General features: G+C 43.9%; 1 protein-coding gene across 1 annotated transcript in view; it reads right to left on the bottom strand.

Annotated features, from left to right (window-relative positions):
• DOCK7 (dedicator of cytokinesis 7) overlaps positions 1-25,383 on the bottom strand; it is a 99,768-nt gene extending 74,385 nt beyond the window's left edge. Inside the window, exons 1-9 of the mRNA XM_014938924.1 lie at positions 25,337-25,383; positions 24,313-24,418; positions 8,955-9,130; positions 8,683-8,751; positions 5,618-5,747; positions 5,299-5,511; positions 4,798-4,883; positions 2,572-2,638; positions 1,172-1,321 (exon numbers count right to left, since the gene is read on the bottom strand). Coding sequence (XP_014794410.1) covers positions 1,172-1,321; positions 2,572-2,638; positions 4,798-4,883; positions 5,299-5,511; positions 5,618-5,747; positions 8,683-8,751; positions 8,955-9,130; positions 24,313-24,418; positions 25,337-25,383 — 1,044 coding nt within the window. The remainder of the gene's footprint in view (positions 1-1,171; positions 1,322-2,571; positions 2,639-4,797; positions 4,884-5,298; positions 5,512-5,617; positions 5,748-8,682; positions 8,752-8,954; positions 9,131-24,312; positions 24,419-25,336) is intronic.
• Between the last annotated feature and the right edge of the window lie 1,133 nt (positions 25,384-26,516).

Raw genomic sequence — 26,516 nt, 5'->3', positions numbered from 1 at the left:
CCAGCTGTCTGAAAAGTGGTTTCCCAGTGAGACCCATGTGAAAATTCACCCGATGAGCCAGGCTACACGTCTGTCTTATTTATCCCTGACTCTATCCTTTTCATCAGCAAATCAAAAATTCACCTAAGCCACCAGGTCCTCTTGGATCACTGGCTTTACAAGCACTAACATGCAGTCCAAGGTCTTTCAGACAGAGCCTCATCTCATAAATACGGGGTTCTCTCTTCCTCACATCTTGTAAAAATCCAAAGAGTGAATATGTGTACACAGGCACAACATGATTTTTAGAAGGAATTCAGAGAATCAGACCAAAAATTCAAGATCAGAATATGCTCCAACACTACAGAAAGCCTTATTCTCACCCGGGACTGTTTGATCATGCCACAAAGCCTTAATTCATTTTCAAAAGCTTCTTCCTCATATAAGAAGCAGGTGATGAAGAACTTGCATAAACCTCAGTCAACAGGGTTCTCAAAACACAGCACTTTGCTAGCAGGAATGTAACCACTGCCCTTCAGCAAAGCATGTATAGAACTCCCCTTTTTTACAACAGGATGATTTTTATGCAGAGACCAGCAAAAAAACCTGATTCAAATGCCAAGCTGAACTAGCAACATCTGTGCCCTCATTGAATCAAATGAAAGAAGAGAAAATAACTTATCTTTGTATACTTTATTCCAGGAGTGACCAATGTGGCATTTTATTTCGGTTATGGATTTCCCTCTCTTAGCAATTTTGATTCTTAAGGACATTTGAAAATCTGGCTTAAGAGCATATATCATTTTTGAAATGAGATTCAGATCAATATGTATTTTTAAATCACTCGCTTATCTATCATCTTAAGGAGTCAGCACACTGTTTCATATGAAAACCAAGGTCAAGCCCCAGAAAGCTGCTTTATATCAAGCAAACCTTTGTGCTCTTTTCAGTTTTGCAATAATACAACAACGCAAATCTTCACTGAACTGTTTCTGTTACAAAGGAACTTAATCTACCAAGTGAGAATATCTGAAATGGAACAGAATTCTGTGATCTTGGTGTTTACGCTTTTGAGAACAGAATTCTGTTCTCCAAATGTAACTAAGAAGTCAACCAGTCAGCAGACTTGATTATATTTTATTTTAAACAGAAAACAAAAGACAATAATTTCAATTTCTCTGGCGTTTCTTACCTTTATTACCAGAAAGACATCTTGAGAGGGGTAAGTGATAGAAAAAATAGCAGATCTGGCCAGCGTGGATATCGCAGCAGGGGGCACATGGGGACGAAGCATTCCCTTCATTTGTTCAGAGTTTAAATCAAAGTAGAAATTTTCTGAAATCTAAGGAATAAATTGAGCAGCTTTAGGCATTAGTTATAGTTTTTTGTTTGTTTGTTTTGGTAAACTCTTCATAAACACAACAGCCAATTTCAAAAGACAAGTAAAAAAACTACCAACACTGTCTCTTTTCAAACCACATATAAAAAGAAAAACAAAAAGGCCTTTTCTTTAAGAAATCAAAGCAGGACAGTGGGGAAGGAAAAGAACTGGAGCAAACAATACACATCACCTATAAAATTTCCTCTACCTCCTGGAAGGTATGAGGTTCCACCACAGGACTAGGAATTAAAATTACTATTTGAATTGAAAATATCAAAGTATCAAAATAGTAAACGATCTTTAAGATCATTCACAGAAAAAGGCAAAACAAAACATCCTTAAGGTGAGACAGTGCCTTTTCTACACTGAAACACCAAATCCTCGACCACATTAAGCTTCAAAGCCAAAGTGAATGTGAGCTGGTTCTCAACACCAGAGGTCACCAGAGAACTTACTACACGAGAGAAAAAAAATGGAGTAATGAGACGATAAAATTGGGTTATGAAATGTGATTTAAATATTAAACAAAGTTCACATAATATTCCACATACTCTCATCTACATAACTTAAAACTCAATGCATTAAATTCAAGTCTTAAAGAGATAAATGTCAAAATGCATATTTTTAACATTTTTCTCTCTACTACTGCTAGTATCTTGAATTAGGAAAACTAAGAGACTCTTCAAATATTAAATACAGAACATAAATAGGGGAATAAATGTATTTTGCATTTCCTATAACTAAGCTCTTGAAAAGACTGCTCAGTTTTGCTTTGACTTTAGCAATTTTAGCATGTATGACTTTCTTGTGCATTATTTAAAATGTTACTTGGACACATACCATGCTGAATCATGAAAAAGAGATTAAGAAAGTCATAAAAACTTAATCTAAATTAAAGATTTCAGTTACTAAAGGTCTCTCTGGGGAAGAGACTTTTGAAAGCCAAAATTGGACAATATATATATATTCTGATTTCAGGCACTCACATATTAGATAATATTTTTAGAAAAGTGATTATACTGCAACTAAGCAGAAGAAGAACACACAAGATGGTTCATGAAATGCCTTCATCGTTCTTCCAACCACTAGTACGTCACTGTCTTCATAGAGGTTTATTTCCAGAATTAATTCCTCCTCTTTTGTTTTTTTTTTTAATACAGGTTTGCAATGCTTCAGTGGAAATATCATCACTCAAGTAATTAAAAACCTACCTTTTTCTTTTCTTTAACATCATACAAAGCCAAACTTGCAAAAATGGGCTCAATTTCTATTTCAAATCTTAAAAGAAAGAAACACATAACATCAGTTGGCTTGCATTTTGTAAGAAAGAATAACCCATCCTCTCCCCAAATCCTTCCTGGGTGATGGCTGCCCACTAATAAACCATGATGCCAGGAAGAGCCAAGCCAATGTAAGGGCTTCTTCCTCCTGAAAGGGGATCTTGCTCCCCAATTTTCCCTCCCACTCCTCTCCATCTCCTCTGCTCACTGCACCAGGACGCGTGTGGGTGCTCTCTGGACCTTCTAAAAGCCATTTCAACTCCTTGACCCAACAGAAGGGCTGGGATTAGGGTCACAGGGCATAAAAGCATAGTTCTACAAATGTTTTTATCTCTTCAAGTGTCATCTGGAAGCTAAGCAAAGCAAACTAATAGCTTCCTTAAAGGGAGAGGAATTATTAATTGGGATAGCTGGACCACTGAGCTCCTCTGATTACCTTCAGAAGCTTTCCTGTGTGCTAATTTCCTATGCTGACCTCTTGGTAGGGCTAAATGGCCAACCTCTCCTCTCAGCATTACTGACCAGAAAGCTCCTTCCTCTGGAGAGTCGGGGACAGCGATTTTGGCAATTGTCAACATTTAACTTTTCATCAGAAAATACCAATAATCTCAAAGACTCTCTCAGAAAGCTGTCAGTTTTTCAGGGTAACTGTTATCAAGTGGTTTTGCTAACTGAAACACTCCCAATGAAAACACCCACCTACCAAATAGAGCTGAACTTATTTTTAAATCACCTGGGAAGTTAAAGAAATTAAAGAACATTCAAAGCCTGTCCCTACACCAAAGTGAGCAGGGGCTGAAATGCCATTCTCCTGTTTGCTCAGCCTCCCCAGGAAATTAATGCCCAACCCACAGTGCCCCCAACACACTCAGTCCTTGCACAGAGCTCTCAGCTTTTCAGCCTGGAACTCTTCCTGCCAACAGGGAGAACAACATATGGCACCGCATCATCAAACAGGTATTTTCCCCAGTTTTCTAACAAAGGTGAGACTAACCTGAAAATGACCCTGCTTAGGTCATCTTAGCCTTCTCCCCAGGGAAGAGACTATGTATTACAGACTTCTTTTTGTGCCACAAACACAGCATGATCTTGGATGCTCACTATTGCAACAGGTCCAGCTTCAGAGATTATTTTGGTACACAAACAAGCCTGTACCTGGGCAGATTTGCTATAAATTTACAGTCAGCAAGAGATGCTTTAATAGCAGAAAGCATTAATTTCCAGCATCTAACTTATTTATGCTAAAGACACCATGCTTTGGAGAGGAAGCTCCACTGCTACTGCATATTATGTTGTTCCAGTTCATAAAAGGCTGCAAAATCAGTTCATCTCTATGGCTATATTAGGTCCTGGAGTACTCTCCGAGCAGGAGATATGTCCCACACATATATCTCAGTTATGAGCCACAATGTAGTCTAACTGGAGCTCTCTAATAAGAAGGGTTGACCTAACTGAGGACACAGAAGATGAATACAGCAGTGTGGAAAATCAGTTTTGTACTTTATTTCTCCAAGGGAATAACAGTAAAATTTTACCTTGTGTTATTAGAGAAGAGTTATAGGCAATGAACCAGCTGCAGGTAACCCTATATTCAGGAGCTCCACTTCATTAAACTTGTTTAACAGGTTTCTATTCCTCCAGTTAATGCTTGCTAAGTATATAAAGTCTTCACTCTTAAAGGGACACAGTCAAGGTTGTCGAGCCTAAACTTCAGCAAAGCTTTGGTTGTCTGATGTTTTAAAGCTTAAGCATTTTTAATCATTTTTTTTCCCCACTTAAACATCCTCATTAGAGAGCTGAACACCAATGACTGGCCAACTTCAGAGTCCTGAACGAGCAAAGCGTGCGTTCTACTAACATGGAAGAGGTATAGCTATAGATGGGCTCACAAGCAACACAGAGAAAAGCCAAGGAAGGTGTGCACTTTCTGTATCACACCACTACAGAAAGGCTGGAAGATAAAACTGCCCGATGCAAAGTTCTGTGTAACTTATCCTTTATAGAACTACCCTTTAAGCCTATGACCAACCAACCATTGTTACATCCCTTCAAGGGTAACAAACAAGGCTGCAGAGTTATTCCAGACACACATGGATACAACAGCAGGTTTAAATCCTCAATTTCTGTAACGCAGCTGCCTGTCGGAGTGATACTTACTTAAGGGACAAACACTTCACCAGGAGTCTTTGGCCAAAGTGTTCTTTGGGTACTTCAGGGACACTAAGTCGTTCTATAGGTTCCTCCTGAAATTCATCACAGGAACAGCAGTTTAGAGACACGACACTTGTACAAACCGCTAACACCATTATGAACCAAACGTACGTATCACTTTTTTCTCCTAAGACACTAGCACCAATTTAACGTGAGGTTTACCAGCATGTTGCATTCAGCAGCAGCTATAAATATGCTAAATTAAATCTCTTTAATGTTTCTACATTATGGGGGATTGCATAACCATAAAGGAAAACCAATCTCTAGAAAGTAATAGCTATGGCAAGAAAATATGCTAAAAAGCATGTGACCTGCAAAATAGCTAAGGTTCTCATGGATATTAAACATAGTTGTTCTTAACCCCTCTGAATCCATGGCAGACTGACAATTTTCACATTCCCTGTATCCTTTGCTTTTTTAGTCTCACCCACGTGTATATAAAAATACCTCATCTGGTGCTGGATGTAGTGCAAAAAGCTCCTTATGCCTACTGGACTTCCTCTGGTCTTCGTTGTGGTGGTCGATCTCTTCATTGGGGGTTCGGTCCAGTAGGTTTGGGAGAAGGGCATCTGGAAGGGAGTTCTTCAGATCAAAAATACTGCATGCCCAGCTGCCCCGGGGAGTGTCGTCGATCGACATTGAACGTCGTTTAAGGTCATCCTGAGATTCAACAAATTAAAAGCAACTTATAATGGGAAAGGGACTGCACTTTTAAAACGCGGCTATAAATTAGGTTTTATGTAGCAAGGTTTTAAAGGTACATTACTTGTTCATCCTGGTAACTGTTGCCATCTGGAGCTTCGTCAGACTCAAAGATCTGCTTGGGGAGCCCCTTTTGCCTCTCCTTCTGTTTGTCTAAGGTGTTGGGATTAAATCCAGTTCCCAGCTTGTGGTATCTGAAAACAAAGTATTTCCAATCCATTCTTAGCATCCTTTTTCACCCCAAACCCAGAAGGAGAATTACAGAACAAACCCCGTATTATCAGTGTGGGTCTTCTCAAAGCATAGACTGCTCTCTGCAAACAGTATTTCCAGTCATCCTGCACTGTAGCTGCGTAATAATCCATCAACCAGTATTCCAGCACTACAATGTGACTCTGTTTGACTATAAAACAACCCTGGGTGATGTCAAAAGAAGTATTATCAATGGCCAATTAAGGTCATGATAAAACAGGCGATTGTGATGGCACGCTTAAAACAGGCCACGAACACGGGGATGGGAGGCCAGTGGTTCTGCTGGAGCAAGCACTGACTTGGAGCAGACAGTCCTTTAAAAAGACATACCTTTAAAAACCAAAACAACAACTTCAGGTAGTTCTGCATGAAGTGCAGAATCATAGAATCATTCAGGTTGGAAGAGACCCTTGGGATCATCGAGTCCAACCATCTACCCTACTCTACATAGTCCTCCCCTACACCATATCCCTCAGTACCACATCTAAACATCCCTTAAACACATCCAGAAGTCCTGAGCACCTCTGGAAAACACGGCTTCCCGACCTCAACTAAAATAAGCATCTTCCTGGAGCATCTTTCTAAGCAGAATTCCATCTAAACGTCCCTTAAACACATCCAGAAGTTCTGAGCACCTCTGGAAAACACAGCTTTCCGACCCCAACAAAAATAAGCATCTTCCTGGAGCATCTTTGTAAGCAGAATCGGGTCCTTCAGAGCTTTGCAGGGTGTACGAGCGCTTGGGAGTAAACAGTCTGTCTGCTGTGGCTGACGGGATCAGATCTCTTCCACTCACAAAGTTTTGGGTACCAAATGGCACTACAGCTATATTTACACACACATATGGCCACAGCCACTGTCTCCTCACAATACACACTCTAAGTCAGTTCCCAAAGTAGTGCTGGGCTCACATCTAGAGTTAATTGTTCTTATCCTGCCCTGTTACTAAAGTTACCACAGAAGGATGCACAGATGTGCTAGCAGTGAATAATGAAAGGGAGGAAAAGGAGGAGGAAAGCATTTTCCTCGTTAGGCTATAATTGCCAAGAGCTGAACAATACGATGTGTATAATCCTCACCTGGGTGTCTGCATTTCAACCACAGCTCCACCAAGAAGTGTAAATTCATTCTAAATCAGACCTGACTTCAGAGGTGCTTGTGATCATTGCTGCCTTCACTCTGGCATAGAAATCATGCCGTAAGGCTGAAATCAGAATACGCTATTGTTTTCTTCAGGCCAGGGATGAAAACTTATTTACCTTTTCCAATACCATTAAAGTAATCACTCAATGGATGGATTTGCCTGCCTCAAAAAACATTTTGGTTACAAAGAACTAGAGACAGAGACTGACATAAAGATTATTTCCCCTGGAGGGGGGCAGAGAGAGAAGGACAGCACGTAAGAAGTCATGTTCTTCTGAACCTAGAAGAGCTGGATTTTGTACCCCTAGAGCTACCCAAAGCACCTGTAACCATCCAACAGGATGGATTAAGAGAAACCTGTTAGCATCCTTACTTGAAAAGCAACTCAGTCCTCCCCAGCCAGGCTTCAGGTTCCTCCCCTGCTCCAGCAGTAACTCTTCTGTTTCTACCCAGTCCATTGCCATGATCTTATCCAACTAAAAACTGCTATGAATGTTTATGGAAGTGCCTTTCCTCCTCTGAAGGGGCAAGACAACCTTTGACTGTAGTTCAACCATCACTCAGCACACCTTCAACCCGCTTGGGCAACTCTGATGTCTTTAGCTTCGGTATCTTCAGCTTCATGCCTTCCCTGACCCAGAACACAACCTGCACCTGATCTGCACGGGACAGAAAGCTCTACTGCCTCCAACTAAACCTCCTCAGTGCAGGAATCAGTCAGCTACTCCAGATACCAGCAAAAGTCACTGAGAAACCAAAGGTGTGCACCAAGGGTCACATTGTCCAAGCCTACTGCATCTTCTAGATTCTGCCCACAAAGGCTGGGAGTTAAGAAAACATCTCTCTCTCTCAAGGCTTTCTTTCTGGGTGGGTTTTGGGGAGGGGGGGCGGTATGAGATTACAAAACACACTTTTATTAGGTCATCTTAGCACTGCACAGCGTATCTTCAGCATCCCCTGAAGTGGTTGTGGAGACAACATTAAACCAGTGAATTGTAGCAACTGCCACAAGGGCAGAGCTGTAGCTGTAGCCAAGTCATTTATAGGTGACGCACATCACACGGATCACTTCCTCCTTGACAGCAGCTCTTGAAGTCATCAGACTTTCAATCATCTGAGAGCGTGTATGTTCCAAGTAAAGCTACTCAGAAACCTTCCTGCTAATTTGCATAAATTAATCAATGCATGCACATTCTCTAAACTGTTAACTCATTAGGTAAATGTTGTGCTAGCTCACATATTAACAATTATTTGTTTAAATTATGTACTTTCTGAAAGTCTCTCTGGGCACAAACGAAAGCTGCAGAGGGCACCTTATCTATTAGGTGGTTGTGACTGCACATAAATCTTACTTTTTTACAAAATTAATGCAACTTCTGTCTAAAAAGAGCTAAAAAGATATGGAACAAAGAAAGAAACAAATGCTGCAAGTAATTTTACTTGCTTGCATTCCCTAATTTCTCTACCATTCTAAAGGAGCAACTGCTGACTAAAATGGCCTAGATTTTCAAAAATGCCCCTCGGGGTTTTGACGTCTGAGATCTAATTTTACAAACACAAAGCATCACTTCATCTAAACACAAAGCATCAGTTCAGCTGAGCTGGGCAACTAAAAGCCAGGGCCCATGGAATCAGTAGCCAGGACAGTAATTTGTGAGCCTCCTCATACCAGACAGCCACCCTGCAAGAATTTAAATACGAAATCAAGCTGAGAAATACCCCAGGGAAACTCACTTTCTGTTGACAATCGCCCAGTCTTCTGTGTAACTTCTTACACAGTCCCTCACGTGAGGGTCCATCTCGCTGTTAGAAGAATAAAAATAGACAAGTTCAACGTTGTGGAGGTGATAATGACTTCTTAAACATACATTAAAAAATTTCCACTTTGGTTTGGATTTACTCTTTCAGGCGTTTACAGAGAAAAATTCCAGGCTTCAAGCCTGGCAGATACTCAAAGGCAGAACAATTCATTCCCTTGGGCGAGGTGTCACCCTGTCACCTCCTACCTCTCCTCGGGGACGGCCGACACGAGGGTTCGGCATTCTCTGGGGGTGTACACGACCTCGATGTCGTCGGGAGGGAACTCCAGCAAGTCTCGCAGGGGTCCGGACTCCACGGCAATGGGGTGTGTAATAAGGTATTCCTCCAAATCCACCGGCTCCACGGCTTCAGTGAGCGGCACCTGGGAAAAGACAAGCCATGGAAGGGTCTTAAGGCAAAGGAAAAAAAGAAGAATCACATGCTCATACTGTACTTTCCTTTTAAACCAGCTCTTCTGCCTTGTTGAGGAAACTTGATCTGACATCAAGATGAAAATTAACCCTCATAGTGTTAACCTTAGCTAATACATATCACAAAGCTATTTTTCGTGTCTTATCTTTTATCTTACATTTCTCTGGATATTTCTATGATGCGTACCACCATCATCTAAAAAAATTACAATTTTTAAGAAAGGATTTTAATCTATTTTCAAGAAATTCATCAGTTTGCATCAAAAGACCATTTTGCACTTTATTTCCCACGTGTATGATTCCGTATTTGGTTCTGCCCTGCTCTGATCACAAAGGGAACCTTCACCCTGATCCAAGATGCAACAACCCTCTCCCCTTCAGGCACGGCCCCCAGACAGGAATCCACAGCAGGGGCTGATTTACCAGGAACTCAGGAAGCCACAGAACTCTAAAGACTAACATTATTTTGAATTAAACCATTTCTCTGGAGAACAGGAAACACAATGTTCGTCTACTACAGGTACAAGTTTAACCACCTCTTCTCCCTGATATTAGGACCTTTAGTGCCATGATGTCTCTGCCCATGCCAGGGACACAGTTCTAAATTAAATGGCATCTTTCCTGGGCACAAAGCTTGCACCCGAAGCACAAGGAGTGACTGAAGAAACACACAAGCAGGAAAACAGTAGATTTCACTGTCAGTACTAATCTCACCATACTGGAAGAAAAAAAAGAGCTTTTTTTAAATACATGGAAAAAAATTGCATAAGCTGGATACATACATTGCATAACTGTGTGGTTTTGCATATGTATATTGTATAAATACATATATATATTCTGATACGAGATCATTATGCTATGAGGCTGTACATAAACATAGACATTAAGAAAATGAAAGACTAAAAACAAGTTTTGAGGAACCTGTCTCTGCAGCAACTGACAGATTTCCTAGAGTTCCCTGGCACATCCCAGCAAGGCTGAGTCGTTTAATATGAGTCACAAAAACACATCAAAATTCAGCAATTTTTCTCTACTACTTCCTCTTTCCTGTCATCCAGAAGATTTCTGTGGGACAGGGAACTATCCTGTAGCTTGTCTTTTGTTGGAGATGACTTTAAGAAGAACTGCTGAAGTTTTAAATGTGCTTCTCCAAAAAATTGCTAATCCAACTCCAAACTCCAGTTTTGAAACTTCTATTGCCAGAAAGTTCTGAAAAGAATCAACTTCTTATTCAAGGAAAAAGACTTGGCTGACACAGAGAGTATTGAAAGAATGTCTCCTACTGCTGCCAACTTCAATGAATACTCCAATTTTCTTAAATACAGAAGGAAAATCTTTCGGCAGAAAAACGGCATGACTCCAGTGAAGTCAGGTGAGTTGGACCAGGTGACTTCACACCAGATAAGAATCAGGTCCATCGAAAAGATATGATATCTCAAAACTCAGTAGTTAGTTCTCCAATTTATGTTAAAAGGAACACATTCATTTCTGTGTAAAGAAATGCACCATCATCTATTTAACTCTGACCCCATAACCTTTTTTCCCCTTCGAATCCTGAACTCTTGAAATGAACTTAAAGCACGTGAACTCCTTGGAGAACTTTCGAAAATACAAACCAGATACTTTTGACTGTTTTCATCACTGCAGAGCTTGTCATTGACTCTTTCCCACGTTCCAGTTCACATGTCATCACCTCACACTATCTGTTTCGTGCGTGCAGATAGAGCAGCTCCACTTGGCACCAGATAACTGACAGCACGCGCACCAGCGACCTGTGACAGTTTATTATTGAGGAATTTCCAAGAGTGCAAGGTGGTTTTGTGTTTTTCAGAAGAGCTGCTGCACAATACTACTGCTACCTCGCCTGCAGATAGCCCTTTCCACTGATAAACCTCAAACCTAAACCTCAAACCCAAACCTCAAACCCAAAGAGGAATATGAACCCAGAAATGGAGACTCTGCAAATGAAGAGAAAAATAACAAAATCACTGGCAGCCAGGCAGCTCTGTGCCAGGCACTGAAAGCACCACCACTGGAAGAAGGACAGAAGGTTAAGGTAGCCTCTGAGGGTGACTTCAAGCTGCTTAACTGACCCTATTTTTAAGCCTTAACATTTTAAGATTTACTTTTCCCCCTCCTGCTGAGCTCCCTTCCGCACTGGCAGTTCCAGAGCCAGCACCTTCCAGTGCTCATCAAAATGGAGCTGACCATGGAAGGGTTGGGCTTCAATCCATGTGAATTCATTTCACAGAATCATAGAATGGTTCGGTTGGAAGGAACCTTAAAGATCATCCAGTTCCACCCCCCTGCCCCTACCCACGAGACCAGGTTGCTCAAAGCCCTGTCCAACCCGGTCTTGAACACCTCCAGGGATGGGGCATCCGCAACTTCTCCTGTGCGTCTCCCCAGGCTAACAAAGAGGAACCTTTTCCTGATCCCCTCGCTCTTTCTAATCCCTTCGTCCTGATAAACACCAGAAAATTACAACAGAGAAGCAAAAACAAAAACTCTGCAGAGATGAGGGGGACACGCAGGACCAAGCAGGCACAGGGCAGAGACCGCCACTGCCCGAGCTGCACCATGTTTCCCCATTCCTGGCATTCTACATCTCTGATGTCACTTGTCCAACAAAAAGCATTGTAATGTGTTGGAGCACAGATGAAGGAACTGGCTACCTAGGTATAAAACACCTAGTCTGGACAGGCAGGTAGAGCTTAGGGGGCCAGGCCTGCACTCCGGGGGTTTCCAAGCCCTTCATTCATCTCAGGATTAGGCCCAAGGTTGCACTTCACAATTTTCCAGTTTGTCTCCTCGGATAACTATTGTACCATGAAGATGTAAACAAACATAAAAGTCAAACCCAGAAGCCTGTATTAGACTCGCCATCTGTGCAGCCAGAAATACTGTCTAGCACCTGAGTAAACAGGCCAAACATAAATTCATGGTTATGAAGAGGAACTACCTCGTGTCAGACTATTGGCAGATAAAAGGCAAGCACATTATTTTAAGCTTTAGATATTTGTGGGGGAAGAAGTGATGAAAGAGGAGGAGGAAATAAGGATGAACAAACGCACCAAAAGGAAAATGAACCCAAATGGCATCCCAGTGTCTGAACTGAACCACGACAGCTCCTCTCATGGCTCTCACTGCTGATGTCTTAACCTTTCCTCCATCCCACATCCCTCTGAAGTTGTGGATGAGCCCAAGAACAGATACAACATACAAGGGACTATTCCCGTGTTATCTGCAACCTGGCCAAAGTCACCCAAAATCATCATACGAACCCATCAGATCAAACACATGCACCAAAGGAGCTGGACGAGTTCAGATAAAGACCAGTTTATCCAACCTCATCCTCCCAGCCCCACCACTGACCGAGGAGCAGAACCTGCTCTACCATCCTGTCTCTGAGTCTCCAGGCCCAGCTCACCTCCCCGTGGCACAGGAAAAATAATGAGGCACCCAACAGCCCATTCCCCAGCTTTGTAGGTCTGTGATACTTTATCAGTTTACAAAAGTCTCCCCCCAGTCCTTGTGCACCCCTCCGACGTACAGCAGATCTCCAGATTACCACAAGAATAGCAAGTCCCACTTTCTGCTGCGCGCTAAAGGTGTTGACATCTGCTGATGGGGGAAGAGCTGAGGAGCTATCAAGCTGTCCTCTCCCCCAGCCCTGCTTGCTGGCAAGCTGCAGAAACCCATCTTCAATGCAATCATCATCCCGCCTCCAGGAAAGGCCTCTCCAATTCCACCCGATAGCTCCCAGGAAGCAGCAGTAGGTGCCTCCTCCACCAAATGCAGCCAGTTTTTCTTCATCACTTCCAAAGGCACGGCGAAAATTTCAGTGAAGTATTTGGAAATGTGCAGTCCAGCTACCAACTGGCTAATAAACCTAACAGGGGAATACTGGAGCATTACTGGAAGAAATGGTTGTCCATTTCTTCCAAGAAGAGCTTATTGAGGCCCTCCATGAACAGAAGTTGTACAGGAGCTCTGACCATCTTCCCAACCAGCACTATGGAATAGCCTGAATTAACAGCAAAGGTGTGCAAAGGAAACCTGCTTCCAGGATCACAATTGCTGTTCTTCTAAAAAATACTCTTTTTGTTTCGTGCGAGTTGTAACCGCAGATTTTGGACAACGTTGCAGACAATCCCTTAGCACAGTTTTCACTCAGTCTTTACCCCAGGATTGGATGCTGCCACCTCACTCAGGGCAAGCACGAGTGCTATTAAAATGAATATAACTGCACGGGGAGAAAGGAGCCGCCGGGTATGAGTAAGAGGGGCATCACCTGCTCCCTGCCCACGTAAACACCAAACACAACGCACTGATAAACCGAAAGTACAGAGGAAATCAAATGGGGAAATCAAATCTCTTTTTCACACTGACACAGCCCAATTACCCCAAATTAAACACGTCACTCGCAAATAATGATTCTGCATCTATGTCCTCAGCCCGACCACAGACACACGCTCTGTCAGCTTAACTAAGCCCACGTAAACACCAAACACAACGCACTGATAAACCGAAAGTACAGAGGAAATCAAATGGGGAAATCAAATCTCTTTTTCACACTGACACAGCCCAATTACCCCAAATTAAACACGTCACTCGCAAATAATGATTCTGCATCTATGTCCTCAGCCCGACCACAGACACACGCTCTGTCAGCTTAACTAAGACACCAGCCTGACTGATTTGGCTTTATAAGAAGTGTTTAACACCGGCGTTGCGGCGGTGCATCCCCGTCGGTGCAGTCATGGCTCTCAGCAGCTGCATTACGGAACCCTATTTCAAAGGTTTACAGCTCTCCTGCAAGAGGGACGGTCACGCTTTCTTCTTCAAGGCTGTGTTATTCTTCACTGTTATAACCCCTTAAAAGCTTGAAAATAAAATTTCGTTTCCTATCGACTTTGTCCTTCTCTAGACAGCAAACATTGTATTTTGCTGTAGTTTTAGTGCGCCGTGAGCCGAAACATGTCTCCATCCTATTTATGCCCTTCTTCTGAGCACCCACCTGTATCATAGGATCATAGAATGGTTAGAGTTGGAAGGGACCTTAGAGATCATTGAGTTCCAACCCCCTGCCATGGGCAGGGACACCTCCCACTAGACCAGGTTGCTCAAAGCCTCATCCAGCCTGGCCTTGAACACTTCCAGGGAAGTGTTTAAGGGAAGTTCTTCTGTTCACTTACAGAAGCAGCACGTGCACAAATCTGCCAAGAAGGGACATGGCATAACTCCACGGAGGTTAACACAAACCCCCAGTTACTTTGGCCAAACATCACACCCAAGGGCTCCAGGAGAAAGGGCTGATACAGAGGGAAAGCTACACCCAGGGCACCGCGCTGCAACGCTCATGGCTTACTCCACCCCACCAAGGAAGCAAAAAACCAAAATGCAAAGGGCAGATTTGCATTAGACCTGCTGTGTCACGGGGTTCCTGAGAACAGAGGGCTGCAACCAGCTCCCTCGTGCACAGAGCAGCACCTTCTGACAAGCAGGACTTCCTAGGTGCCCCAGCAACCAGGAGCTGGCTGAGGAGATGCTGGTCCTGTCCAAGGATGGCAGCAGAATTGGGCAGGGCAAGGGGATCCAGATGGCAGCAGGGCTGCCTTACTGGCAAAGGCCATGGGGATGCTCGCCACAGAGTCACTTTTCCATCATGTTCAAGAAATGACCATAGGATAAGTATTTAATTAGCATGCCATTTAATGAGCCATCATTATGTGCCCTTGCCTGAAGAGCCTCCCCCTCCAGTTTGCTGCCTTACTGAACCAGTTACACCTACGCTGGTACCCAAAGACTAAAGGTCTGCTCTCGTGGGCACTCTGCAGAAGCTCCATAAGGGATCACAGCAGGAACTAGGGCAGAAAAAGGGAAAATTTTTATCTCCATCTCACGAATACCAACTGAAGCGCAGAAGAAGTCCTGTGCGGATCACTGCTGTGTGCCCTAATGTCCTCAGGCATTCAGGTTTTTGCCCGAAGGACTTTAACCTACCCTTTCCCTACAGGAAGAGCTGGGCAGAGGGGATATTTCTAGGTCCTGTCCCAGATGTTTGCTGCCTAACTCCCACGTGTCGTCCTGAGCACCACGAGGAGCCTTGTGGGACACGCTCTAAGCAACACACTGATCCCAGCGAGGATTTGGCAGGCTCCTCCAGCCAGCATCTGCCAACACAGCCACAAAAATCACATTTCCTTCTCCTTCCCTCACCTCTGCCCTCCCAAGATGCTTATTCTCAAGGGGAACCACAACAGCATTTTTAAATGGTTACGACGTGATGGCTTGGCAGGATGCATCTGGCAGGACAAGGTTTGAACCCAAGCTGCTGGTGGCCCAATCCAAGACCAATTTTCCTTTTATCTAAAATGAGATGCATAATTCCCAAGGGCAGAGACCCAGTCTCCGGGAGGATCGCAGCACAATTTGGGGCCCTGTCAAAATGACAATGGCAAAGACTAAAAGGTTATACCTCCTGCCTCCTGTGTGGGAGTGAAATTCCCTGCAGGGCCATGATAAGGGACCTTGAAAAATTAACCCTGCAGAGCTCCTCATCACAGGGAGGATCCTGACTGCTATTCTTACTTGGTGGCTAAGTGCTTCTTCAAAATCAGGGTGGTATTTCTTGCCAATTCTGAAAGTAGGACAAAGTTCCATCTTAACTTCAATACCTCCTTAAATATTAAACAATTTATAATGTGCTAAAACTGTAACAGATTGCGCCAAGGCTTCAAATTCTAAATTAATACCAACTTCCCACCCACTGCCTCCCTGGGCAAAATCTTGGAAGGAGGGAAGAAGCAGATTAACATTTCAAAGCTGAGCCCCAGCCTTCTCTGAGCTATCGCTAGGTCTCCAGGGCAAACAGTCACTTCCCTTGTTGAGCCCTCAGGAATGCAGATGGCCTGTTCTTGCTGTGGCAAAATCCCAGTCACCCTTAAAGGGATACTGGTATCTCAGGGAACTGCAACAGGAGCCAAATCTGATGTACCCTAGGAAGGACTGGGTGTCAAACTGAGAATACAGGAAAAGTAACACACTGAAAAAATATTGTATTTTCAGGCAAGTTAAATAAGGTCATGGTTTGAAGAAATACATTTGCTAAACAGAGGCATCAGATTTCTTTTGAAGTGTGAACTACAGGCCATAGTCATTCTAAGAGGTTTAGAAACGTGAGCGGTGCAGTAGTAACCACTGACAATGCTCGAGCAATTAAAAATCATGTTTTACTTGCATAAAGTACATTTGGTTTCACCTAAACACTTGCTCCAAGAATGGTCATCACCAGATCCAAATTCCAATCAGGTATTTCTCTACTGCCATTACTGCATCTCAGGAACCCCATACCCCTAATTTCATAAGCCCGACGACTGCTGAGCACAGAGAACTCCTGCGTTTCATTTTTTTGGCTGCATTTATAACACACGGAAACGTGCACACGAACCAAGGAGATTCCTAGGCAATCTCTGCTTTTCATCAACCACAGACAGCTACCAACCCTCAACAAGGATGACACCTCCCCAGCCATTACCTCCACATCCATGCGTACTGCCTCTGGAATGCAGTTCCATATCTCCTGCTCTGCTCTAGCTCTTATTACTCCTTTTGTGCGGCGTTTGGAAAGAGGTAATTACTACAGAGAGTAGTTGATAAAAGTCCTTCATTTCAAATGGGAAATTTTTGTGGTAGGTTTACATTAGCATTTGCTGTTAAGACAAAAAATATTTCAGAAATAGTCTGAAGCCTCCATTTTTAAGATCTCAGAATATTTAGTATTAAGTTCTGGATTCTTATTACAGACAAGCCCAGTGATCTGTGATGTGTGTCAAATCCACGTAATGTCACAGAGCTTGGGGAAAAACAAAGCCTCTAATGAAAGGAAATATTTGTAATATACATATTAGTAAATATATCTACCTAAAGAGGGATATTACATGTAATAAGTAACAGCCAGTCACAAAACCTGTGAGATGCTTTATGTACAAATATTGCTAGGTTATTTGCTATTATAACTGGTTGGTAATGTAAGAAGCCATCTGGGTATAGAAATATTAATATTAATCAGAAATTAATTAGTTATCTGGGAATACTAAAGCAATTTCTCACCAAATCCTGAAAGACACAAGTTATGCCTCTGAGGATGGGTAAGAAAAAAGGCAGTATCTTCTTTGATGACTAAGAATCATGTAATTTCACCAGGAGAGTATTTGAAGAACACAAAGACTTTGATACAGAAAACACAAGTGCTATGACTGATCTGCAAGACCTACCCTCTGATAAACTGCACCAAAACTGAGAGCGCAGAGACTGAAACAACGAAAACATCAAAGCTCCATTATCAAAAAATGAAAAAGCCAAAGAGTTTGAGCAGAGACCACAGAAAAATCACAGACTTCCCACTTTTGGCAGAAACACTACATCAGATCAGCGGAGATGGATCCCTCCAGACCCTTAGAGTCCACTCAGGCAAACCATGGTGGCTTTGGTGCAAGCTGAACTGTGGTAACCACCAAGGTGCATGCTCTTCTGAGTGGAAAATACCTGGCACAGTCACATTGCAATTATCAGTGGGCAATTTATCTAATGTATGGATTAACCAGGAGACACATGAAGATGCTAGAGCTGGTGTCGTGGAGAGCTGCCTGTGCTATTTAGCTCTGGAGCCACACAAGAGGAGAGCTGAGATGGTTTCTATACGTGCCAGGATGAAGAAATTACTGCATCTGCCACATTCTGGGGAGCAGAGCTTCACCTAACATACCACACAAATCCGAGCCATCTTTGGGCATAGACAGTCCCAATGTTTCCATGCACTCGAGCAGCCCTGCCCGGAGAGGCCAGCAATGAGCCCCTGCAGTGGCACAGCCATCACGGAGCAAGGTCAGCCCATGGACCAACGCTCCGGGGACCAGAGCAGACCTCCAGTCTCCAGTCACAGAATGGTAGAGGCTGGAAGGGACCTTCAGAGAGCATCTCATCCAACCCTCGTCCAAAGCAGGGTCACCCAGAGCAGGTTGGACAGGAACGCGTCCAAGAGGGTTTGGAATATCTCCAGAAAAGGAGACTCCACACCCTCTCTGGGCAGCCTGTTCCAGGGCTCTGCCACCCTCAAAGTAAAGAAGTTCTTCCTTATGTTTAGGTGGAACTTCCCATGTTCCAGTTCGTGTCCGTTGCTTCTTGTCCTGTCACCAGGCACTACTGAAAAGAGTTTTGACACCATCCTCTTACCACCCACCCTTCAGATATTGCTCAGCATCAATGAGATTCCCTCTCAGTCTGCTCTTCTCCAGCTGAACAGCCCCAGGGCTCTCATCCTTTCCTCATCAGAGGGGTGCTCCAGTCCCCTCATCATCTTCGTAGCCTCCACATAGAATCATAGAATCATTGAGGTTGGAAGAGACCCTTGGGATCATCGAGTCCAACCATCTACCCTACTCTACAAAGTCCTCCCCTACACCATATCCCTCAGTACCGCATCTAAAGTGTCCCCTGATACAGATTTACTCCTTTATGCACTCCCACAGCCAGTACCAAAGCACCTTCATCCTGCTCTCCTGAGCCTTCCAAGCAGCCAGATGGCTGAGAAGAAGAAAGCAACTGTGATTCAGCTTCATCCTGAAGCGCTGGTCTTCCAGTCCACTCCTGCTTGCTGGGACCACGGCAGCCCAAGCGTGTAAGACCACAGGCAGACCACCACCAAGGACTTGGGCTGAAAATTTTTTACATTGCAATTTGAATCCAGTATTAAGATTTTTTTGCAGTTTAGGGTATTACCAGTGTTTCCACTAAACATCAGTTTGTTTATGCATTTTATTCCTGAAAAAGATGCACCACAACTAACTTTAATAAACAAAGAATAGACTTTAATGGCATTTTTAGATTCCGAGTATTTATTAACAGGCCTGTCACGAAAGCTTTGTTTAAGTAACTGAATTTACTTGGTATAATAGCATTTAGTTAAGATTAGTTATCTCTGCTAATGTATAAACTGTTTAATTTATTGCAGATAAATGAGCCTCAGCAACCTTTCAACGGATACTGGACCCACCGACTTAACACACAAAATGCTTGGGACCTCTGCAACAGGACTCACTTCTGATTTTAGAGCAGTTTTAATTTGCTAAAGAAAGTGCCTGCACCAGGGCAGAGTTAACTGTGAGTAATCCCTAATGGGAGGAGGCAGGGAAGAGGATGTGGATGCCTCTCCCATCCTCCCCTCTCTGATGAGGATAGACCAGTCAGCAAGGCAGGGCAAAACCTCCAGGAAATACATATAATGGGAGGCACTATTAAGCCTTAATCAGCTTTGAGAGAGCATTAAGACTTGGCTCATTTTCCTTTTCATTTTAGTGATTTTGGTGATAAAATTACTTGGCTCTGAACACTTCAAAACGCCCTTTTCTATGCCACATAGGATGCTGTCATGTTTTCCCTTGCAGTGTTTTCCATTCATTTGCACAAATTATCTTTTCTTCTCCTTCTAAATGATGCTAAAATAAACAATGAAAATATACAAAGGAACCTATATTCTCTTATTGAATAATTAGATACTATCTTTGAACACACAACCGAAGTCTGACATCCAATAAATCCAAGACAAAGCTTCAATTAGCCCAGATAATGCCCGTAAACCCACAGTGCTTTACAAAGATATGTAAATGTCAGCACCTTTATTTTATATCCAGAAAATGGGAGCACTGAAAGCAGACATGGTCAGATCACATCATGTCCAAGAATCCAGACCCCTTTATTCCCAGACTAATTAGCATCTCCTATAACACTGCTCCTCCTTATACTAACATTCAACTATGCCATAACAGACACCGACAGAGAGGATATATTACCCCTAATCCTTTGGAAACAGCTGTGATTTTTCTGTAGAACCACTAAGTATACAGTCATTCTGCTTATTTGTGAGTTCCGTGAAAAGCTGCTCTTCTAATTAAAATATGCCTCTAAAGGTTTAAAAAAAAAAAAAATCATATTTTCTTAGGAAAAAAAATCCAGTTTTGGACAATAACTAGAAACACTTCAAGAACTATCTTTGGCACTCGAAAGCGAAGTATTCAGAAATCCAAGATTCTGTAAGTCTTTATCAAATTTGAAAAATATAAATATCATTAAGCAACAAAAGGTGCTGAATGTAGAACAAGACACAGAAATAGGTGGGCTACAAATGAAGACAGGTCTAGATACCTAGTGATTATTTTCTGTCCTTTGATAACATCATCTGCCCTCCTAAAAGGACAGCATATGTAAGGGAAAAAACCAGAATACAAGTTCATTTGCAGGTACAAACCAAAACTCTGCTCTTCTTATACCAAAGCAGCGTAAGAAGCAGCCATTAAACAGCAAACCGAGGAATTCAGAAAACTTTGGGTCAGTTTGTAGGTAACTCATGCTAATCCCTGACAATCCATAATCCAGCTTCATCCAGGTAAAAGTACTGCAGAGATTGAGAGAGAAGAATCAGCCTCTGCGACGCTGCAGCATCCAGCAAGGAGCAGAAATGGGTGGTGCAACAGAGGGTGAGCAGAGAGAGTTAACGAGCACCATAGCAGAAGGAGTTGCTCATAGAAAAAATAAACTTGGAAAGAAAAGAAAGTGGTTAGTCACGAGGGATTGTAATAGCCCATAGTAAACAGTCCGGTTCATCAAACAAACAAAGTGAATGCCTCGTCCTGCAAGATGCTGGGGAGTTGTTTGAAGGAAGTGTGAGGTCTCTGCTCTTGGGGCATTCAACCCATGGATTTGGTGGCCCCAGCTCCCACGAGGGAATATTGAACCTCTCCATGCACCAAGGATGAACAGGGCACGTGGTTTTTTACAACCCCGACACGAACAGCAAGGTGCAAACACACACTCCATTTACCAGTGGATTTAGAGAGACTCACAAAAGTGACTTCAACAAATAAAATCTCCTTCGTCTGACTCTAAGACCTCACCAGCTCCTGTTTCTCAGTAACAAACTGTCGGTGCCTTCTGTTCTGGATTTCAAAAATAAAAGCTCAGCGCAGCGAGGACTGCATCCCAGGTTTCTCAGTAACAAACTGTCGGTGCCTTCTGTTCTGGATTTCAAAAATAAAAGCTCAGTGCAGCAAGGACTGCATCCCAACATTTGGCACGTTGGGTTATACAGGAAAAGCCTCTGAAGGCTTGGGACCTGTGTCTGTGGTTTGAGAAATGTGCAATTAAAATCAGCTGCACCTACAGCGGCAGAAGGGTGGAGGCTGACAATAATAAACCACGAACTCCTGCAGAGCCCTTTGAAAGCAGCGTCTTCTTCTCCCCAGCTCGACCAAACACTAAATTAGAAACAGTTCTGGCAGCACTTGGTCTGCTGCTCATGAAGCAAAAGGGAAGAGACTTGCTAAAATGCAGCTGACAGGTTTTTGCATTTATCCTGGGTTCAACCACAGGCGAGTCTGTTGGGTGTGAGAAGTCCCTGCGCTGGCTGCAGTCAACATGAAACAAAAGGCCCAGCCAAGCACAGCGCAGAGAGCTCCTCATTCACAGAAAACACACATTTCTCTATAAAAACGTCTCCATTGGACTGCATGTGATAAGACTCTTCAGAATTATTTCCTTCCATGAGCAGCTACTGTTGGCAACTGTCAACAGAGAATTAGTGTGGACCTTATCTGGATCATAACTATCTGTAGAAGAGCAAGGTGCACCAGATAGGAGTAACCACATCTCATTAGAAGTCTTCCAGTTCCACGCTGCACACTCAACTTGCTGCCATTGTGGAGATTCATGAAACTCAATCACACAGCATTACTGAAATATCCATACGTTTTACCATAAATTCCCTATTTAAACCCACACTATGAGCCCACCTCTAGGCTTTCAAACCAGTATGGCTGGACAAAACTGCCTTCAGTTTCTTCTCTGTGAAAGTGTAATGACACACAAACTACTGAACTTTTCCAGAGCAAAGAGCTATTTCAGCTTCACAGCAGTAATGCTCTCTCTCTCTGCATAATGTTTGTTATCAAAGCAGGGGAGGCAGGCACAGCAGATTCTGACGGATGCCTAAGGGAGAGAAATTAACCCCAAATTCAGTACAAGCGAACCGCTGTCGTATTACGCAGCCTCAGGATACAGACTCATGACTTAACTAAATATACTTTTCCTACAGACTGTCTCCTCCAGACCACTGCTCCATGTTAATCATGCTTCTGAAGAGCATCTCAGCCCAGCACAGAATTCAATATGACAAACTAGGAGCTCATCACATCAACCATCAGGCAATGCGGTCTGATAGGAACGGCTCGGAGCCTGCTTCCAGTCAGCATGACCTTTTCCAGGATTTGTATAGATCCTTGCATATATTTACTAGAAAACACAACAGCAACAGGATAACGAGAGATAACAGAACTGAAGATGGGGCTGGCAATACTGGGCCAAACAAATCCTGCATCAAGAATTAGATGTGAAGATCAACAGGAGTGAAGCTTTGAGCGTGCACACTTTGATGACAGCAGAATGGAAAAACCTTAGAAATAGGAAGAAAAAGTGGAAGAGACAACTTAGAGCGAAAGGAGGTGATACAAGGAAAAACAGTTATCAAAAATGTAGCTGGCTTGAAGAGGTACACAGAAGAGATCTTGCTTTGTGAAAGCCCTGGGGAGCAGAGAGGCAATTCAGCCAACTTGTTCCAAGATGAAACCACATGTGAGACCAGTGAGGCACGGAAGCTGCTGGGATGGACATCCAACAGGTCCTTCAAAAGTAGGTGTCTATTCCTCAGCCATCCATGGCTGCAGGGAGGTGGATTCAAAGACCCTGAGTGCTCCATCCAGTGGGTGTCCCTCCCTGTCACCTAATGCTGGATTATGCAAAAGACCATGCAGAACTGCCAACTCAGGGCTTTGCTTTATCATTCCCCACCCCTACAGAGCATCGCTGCAATAAAGCATTAGCCCTGGCCACACCGCTCTCATTAACCCCTCCTCCTTCCTGCTCACTCACCATGAAGGCTGGGGAGGGAGGTGACACAGCCAGCCTTCTGCTCTCCTTGTACTCACACAGCCCGTGCAGAGGGAAATGACAGGAATTCCAGCCCTCCACCATCCCCAGCGACTCTGGCACAGCTGGATCTCCTTAAAGATGAGCTTTCAGCCTGCAGCGAAGTCATTCTTCTAAGCTAGAGGTCAACTTAGTCTTGGAGATCCCTTTTGAGATCTCAGCTCCAAGGGTGCATTTGTGCTCTGTCTGAGAAAGCTTTAACGTTGGACATTGAGCAGGACATGAAAAGAGGAAACTCTACAGGACCCTACTCCAAAACCAGAGAACTCTTGTAAACTCACACCACTTGCACAGACTTATGAAATTCAGGGCACATTTCCAGTACTGCCTGACCTAATCAACCCTCCTGGAAGAAAACAAGATGCTAAAATATTTGTTTTCTAAGTTGACTGCTGCAAAGGAAAACTGCTATGACCCGAAGCAACAACCCAAATCAAAGGAACACTTCCAAAAATACAGCTCCAGCCTGAAAAAGTTTGCCAAACTCATGAATTTTCGCCACCATGCTGAATAAATTTTGAAGGTCACTGGTAGGCCATGCAAGAAATCCTGACTTCATGATTCTGGCAACCTGGCCCACACATTTCAGCCACTCTTAAAAGTGGACTGTAAACCTGTAAGTAAATACACATTCCTGAGGAATAACCACATTCAGCTTCCACAATAACATTTAAAATACCTCTGCAGAGTAACGAGTCGCTGTGGTCCCACTCCCAAGAGTGACAAGAAACACAAGAAAACAAGCTTCCTGAAGTGCATGAGCTTGCAAAGAGCTCTTCGTGGAGAGAACCACACACACACACGTGGTACTCAGTGCCCAGTCCAGGCCGTTCTGGGATAAAACAACTAACATCTGGTCAAGGGAGCCCCTTCTCCTACAAAGATTCTGCAGAAACACAAATTGCCAGCCACACCAACTGGTCTGCAAGATGGAGACCTCCAAAATTAGCAGGTTTTGCACGGAATTCTTTTCCTCAGTGTTACCAGGGCCGCTCGGGTCAACGACCTGTCAGCACTGTGATTTCTTTCCAAATGGTAATCAAAATAACCACACGCATCACCTTCAGTCTTCCAGGTTCCAGGCATTACTTACGGTTGTGTGATGAGAGACGCTGCCTCCAATATTGAGGTTTTTGAGAAGCTGGGGAGACCCTCCATACTGCCCTGAGATCTGCTTCCTGACTTCAGCAGCTACAGTTCTGAAACGAAACGGGGACAAGACCATTATCTCTGTAAAAGAATGACACTGGAGATGATACATCAAACAGGCTTTACGCTGCAGCTGGAATGAAATCAAATACTTAGTGTGCTGGTTGAAATGAGAGTGTCACCGGGCAGCGAGAACAGACCTTGTATATTAAATTCCTGGAGAATCACAAAATTCTCGCAAGGCTGCATATACACGTTCTTAACAGCAATTACATTTTTTTTTTCCCCCTTTTGTGAACTGCTCTTTTGTGCACATCTGTGGCAGTAAAACGCATGTGACACTGAGCACAAATAAACTTGTTCCCAGCAGGCTCTTTCCAGTTCCTCCCAAGGAAAGCTCTCCTCCAGCACTCTCCGCACCCCCCAGCAGTTCCAAGCCTGGTCACGCATCCGCTCCCGTGCTCCGCTCCCTCATTTTCATCTCCTGCCTATTTTTGGTTTTTGCAGACACAGAGATGAGGACCAACAGCCACTTTCCACCCAATATCCAACCCCTTCGACACCCAGCCCAGGGGCAGGAAAGCAGTCCCACGGCAGGTGGGATGAAACGTCCAGGGAACAACACACGGGGAACAACCAACCAGCTCAGAACAAAACACCGTTTCTCTTGTCACGTAGGAAAGGTAGTGGTGGGACGATGGTGACCAACAGAGGGGACACACCACATACTGGCTTGCAGGGCACAATGCCTTGGGGTCTCTGCCAGAGAGAAATCCCACCAGCAGGCAACTTTTCTTACCAGGAAGGAAATACTGATCATCAAAGACTGTCTTAACGAACGGCCGTGGGCCAGGCCCCAACACAACCATCCACGGTGCTCCATCTCATGACCCAGCAGCAAGCTGCAGCTCACCTCCACAGCCAAGGTTTTAAGCATGGTGGAAATGGTTTTGTTTCCAAGGAAATACTGATCATCAAAGACTGTCTTAATGAACAGCCGTGGGCCAGGCCCCATCCTGGGGCACCCCAACCATCCATGGTGCTCCATCTCATGACCCGACAGCAAGCTGCAGCTCATCTCTGCAGCCAAGGTTTTAAGCATGGTGGAAATGGTTTTGTTTCCAAAGCAAACCAAAAGCCCAGGTTCTTTCCACGAAAAAAGCATTTTGCTGACTAGCCCTGGTCTACAGGATCTCACCAACAACAGATTTCTCCAGAAGTCAATGCCCAATTTACTAGTGACAAACCTGCTCTCAAGTGTCGTTCACCTCATCGCAGAGCTGCGGCCAGCTCTGTCTTCAAAGCAAACCAAAAGCCCAGGTTCTTTCCATGAAAAAAAGCATTTTGCTGAGAAGCTGCTGACTAGCCCTGGTCTACAGGACCTCACCAACACAAGAGGGCTCTTTTCCAGAAGTCAATGCCCAATTTATTAGTGACAAACCTGCTCCCAAGTGTCGTTCACCTCATCGCAGAACTGCGGCCCGCTCTGTCTCCCAGAACAAAGTCCCAGCTCCAAAGAGACAACAACCAGTGCATAACATAGATGATGAGGCTGCAAGGACACAGGACTGTGAATCAGGGCGATTTTTTTTCTGCCATATCAGCAATTTTTGCGGGAACAGCGTCATGGCTAACAGACTCATTCCCATCTCACTCAGGGGAACGCGCTGGCTGTCACCACGGGGCACGGGTGGCTAAAACCCTCTCAAGTAAAGATGGTTAAACCTCCCCCAAGCAAAACCCTGACATCAAGGTGGGCTCCAAGCTTCGGAACTGCTGCAGCAGTGAAGGCTGGTGGGCAGGAACGGAGGTAAGGTGGAGGCAACTGATGGCAATGGAAGAGAAGGGAACACTAAAAGGGAACTAGGTGGGACAACCAAGCCTACCATGGAGAGCAGATGTTTCCTCAGGCCAGAGGTTGGGAGTAAGATTAGCTAGAGGAAGCATTATTTTTTCTTGTAAAAAAGTGGACTGCAGAAAGGAAAAAAAAAAAAAAGTTCTATGTATTCTGGCTGCAAGAAATCATTTTGCTTCATGTTTGCCTTTATCCACGGGAGACTATGTTTTCACTTCTGGAGGGTGGCTTCTGCAAGCAGACCAAGCAGCTCCTGCTGGGGACGGACAACATTCAGGCTGCCTGACTGCCCT

Source organism: Calidris pugnax, unplaced genomic scaffold (genome assembly GCF_001431845.1).
Source record: "Calidris pugnax isolate Ruff unplaced genomic scaffold, ASM143184v1 scaffold18, whole genome shotgun sequence".
Lineage (NCBI taxonomy): Eukaryota > Metazoa > Chordata > Aves > Charadriiformes > Scolopacidae > Calidris > Calidris pugnax.
Note: the sequence above shows the minus strand (reverse complement) of the source record. Positions and strands in the feature narration are given on the sequence as shown.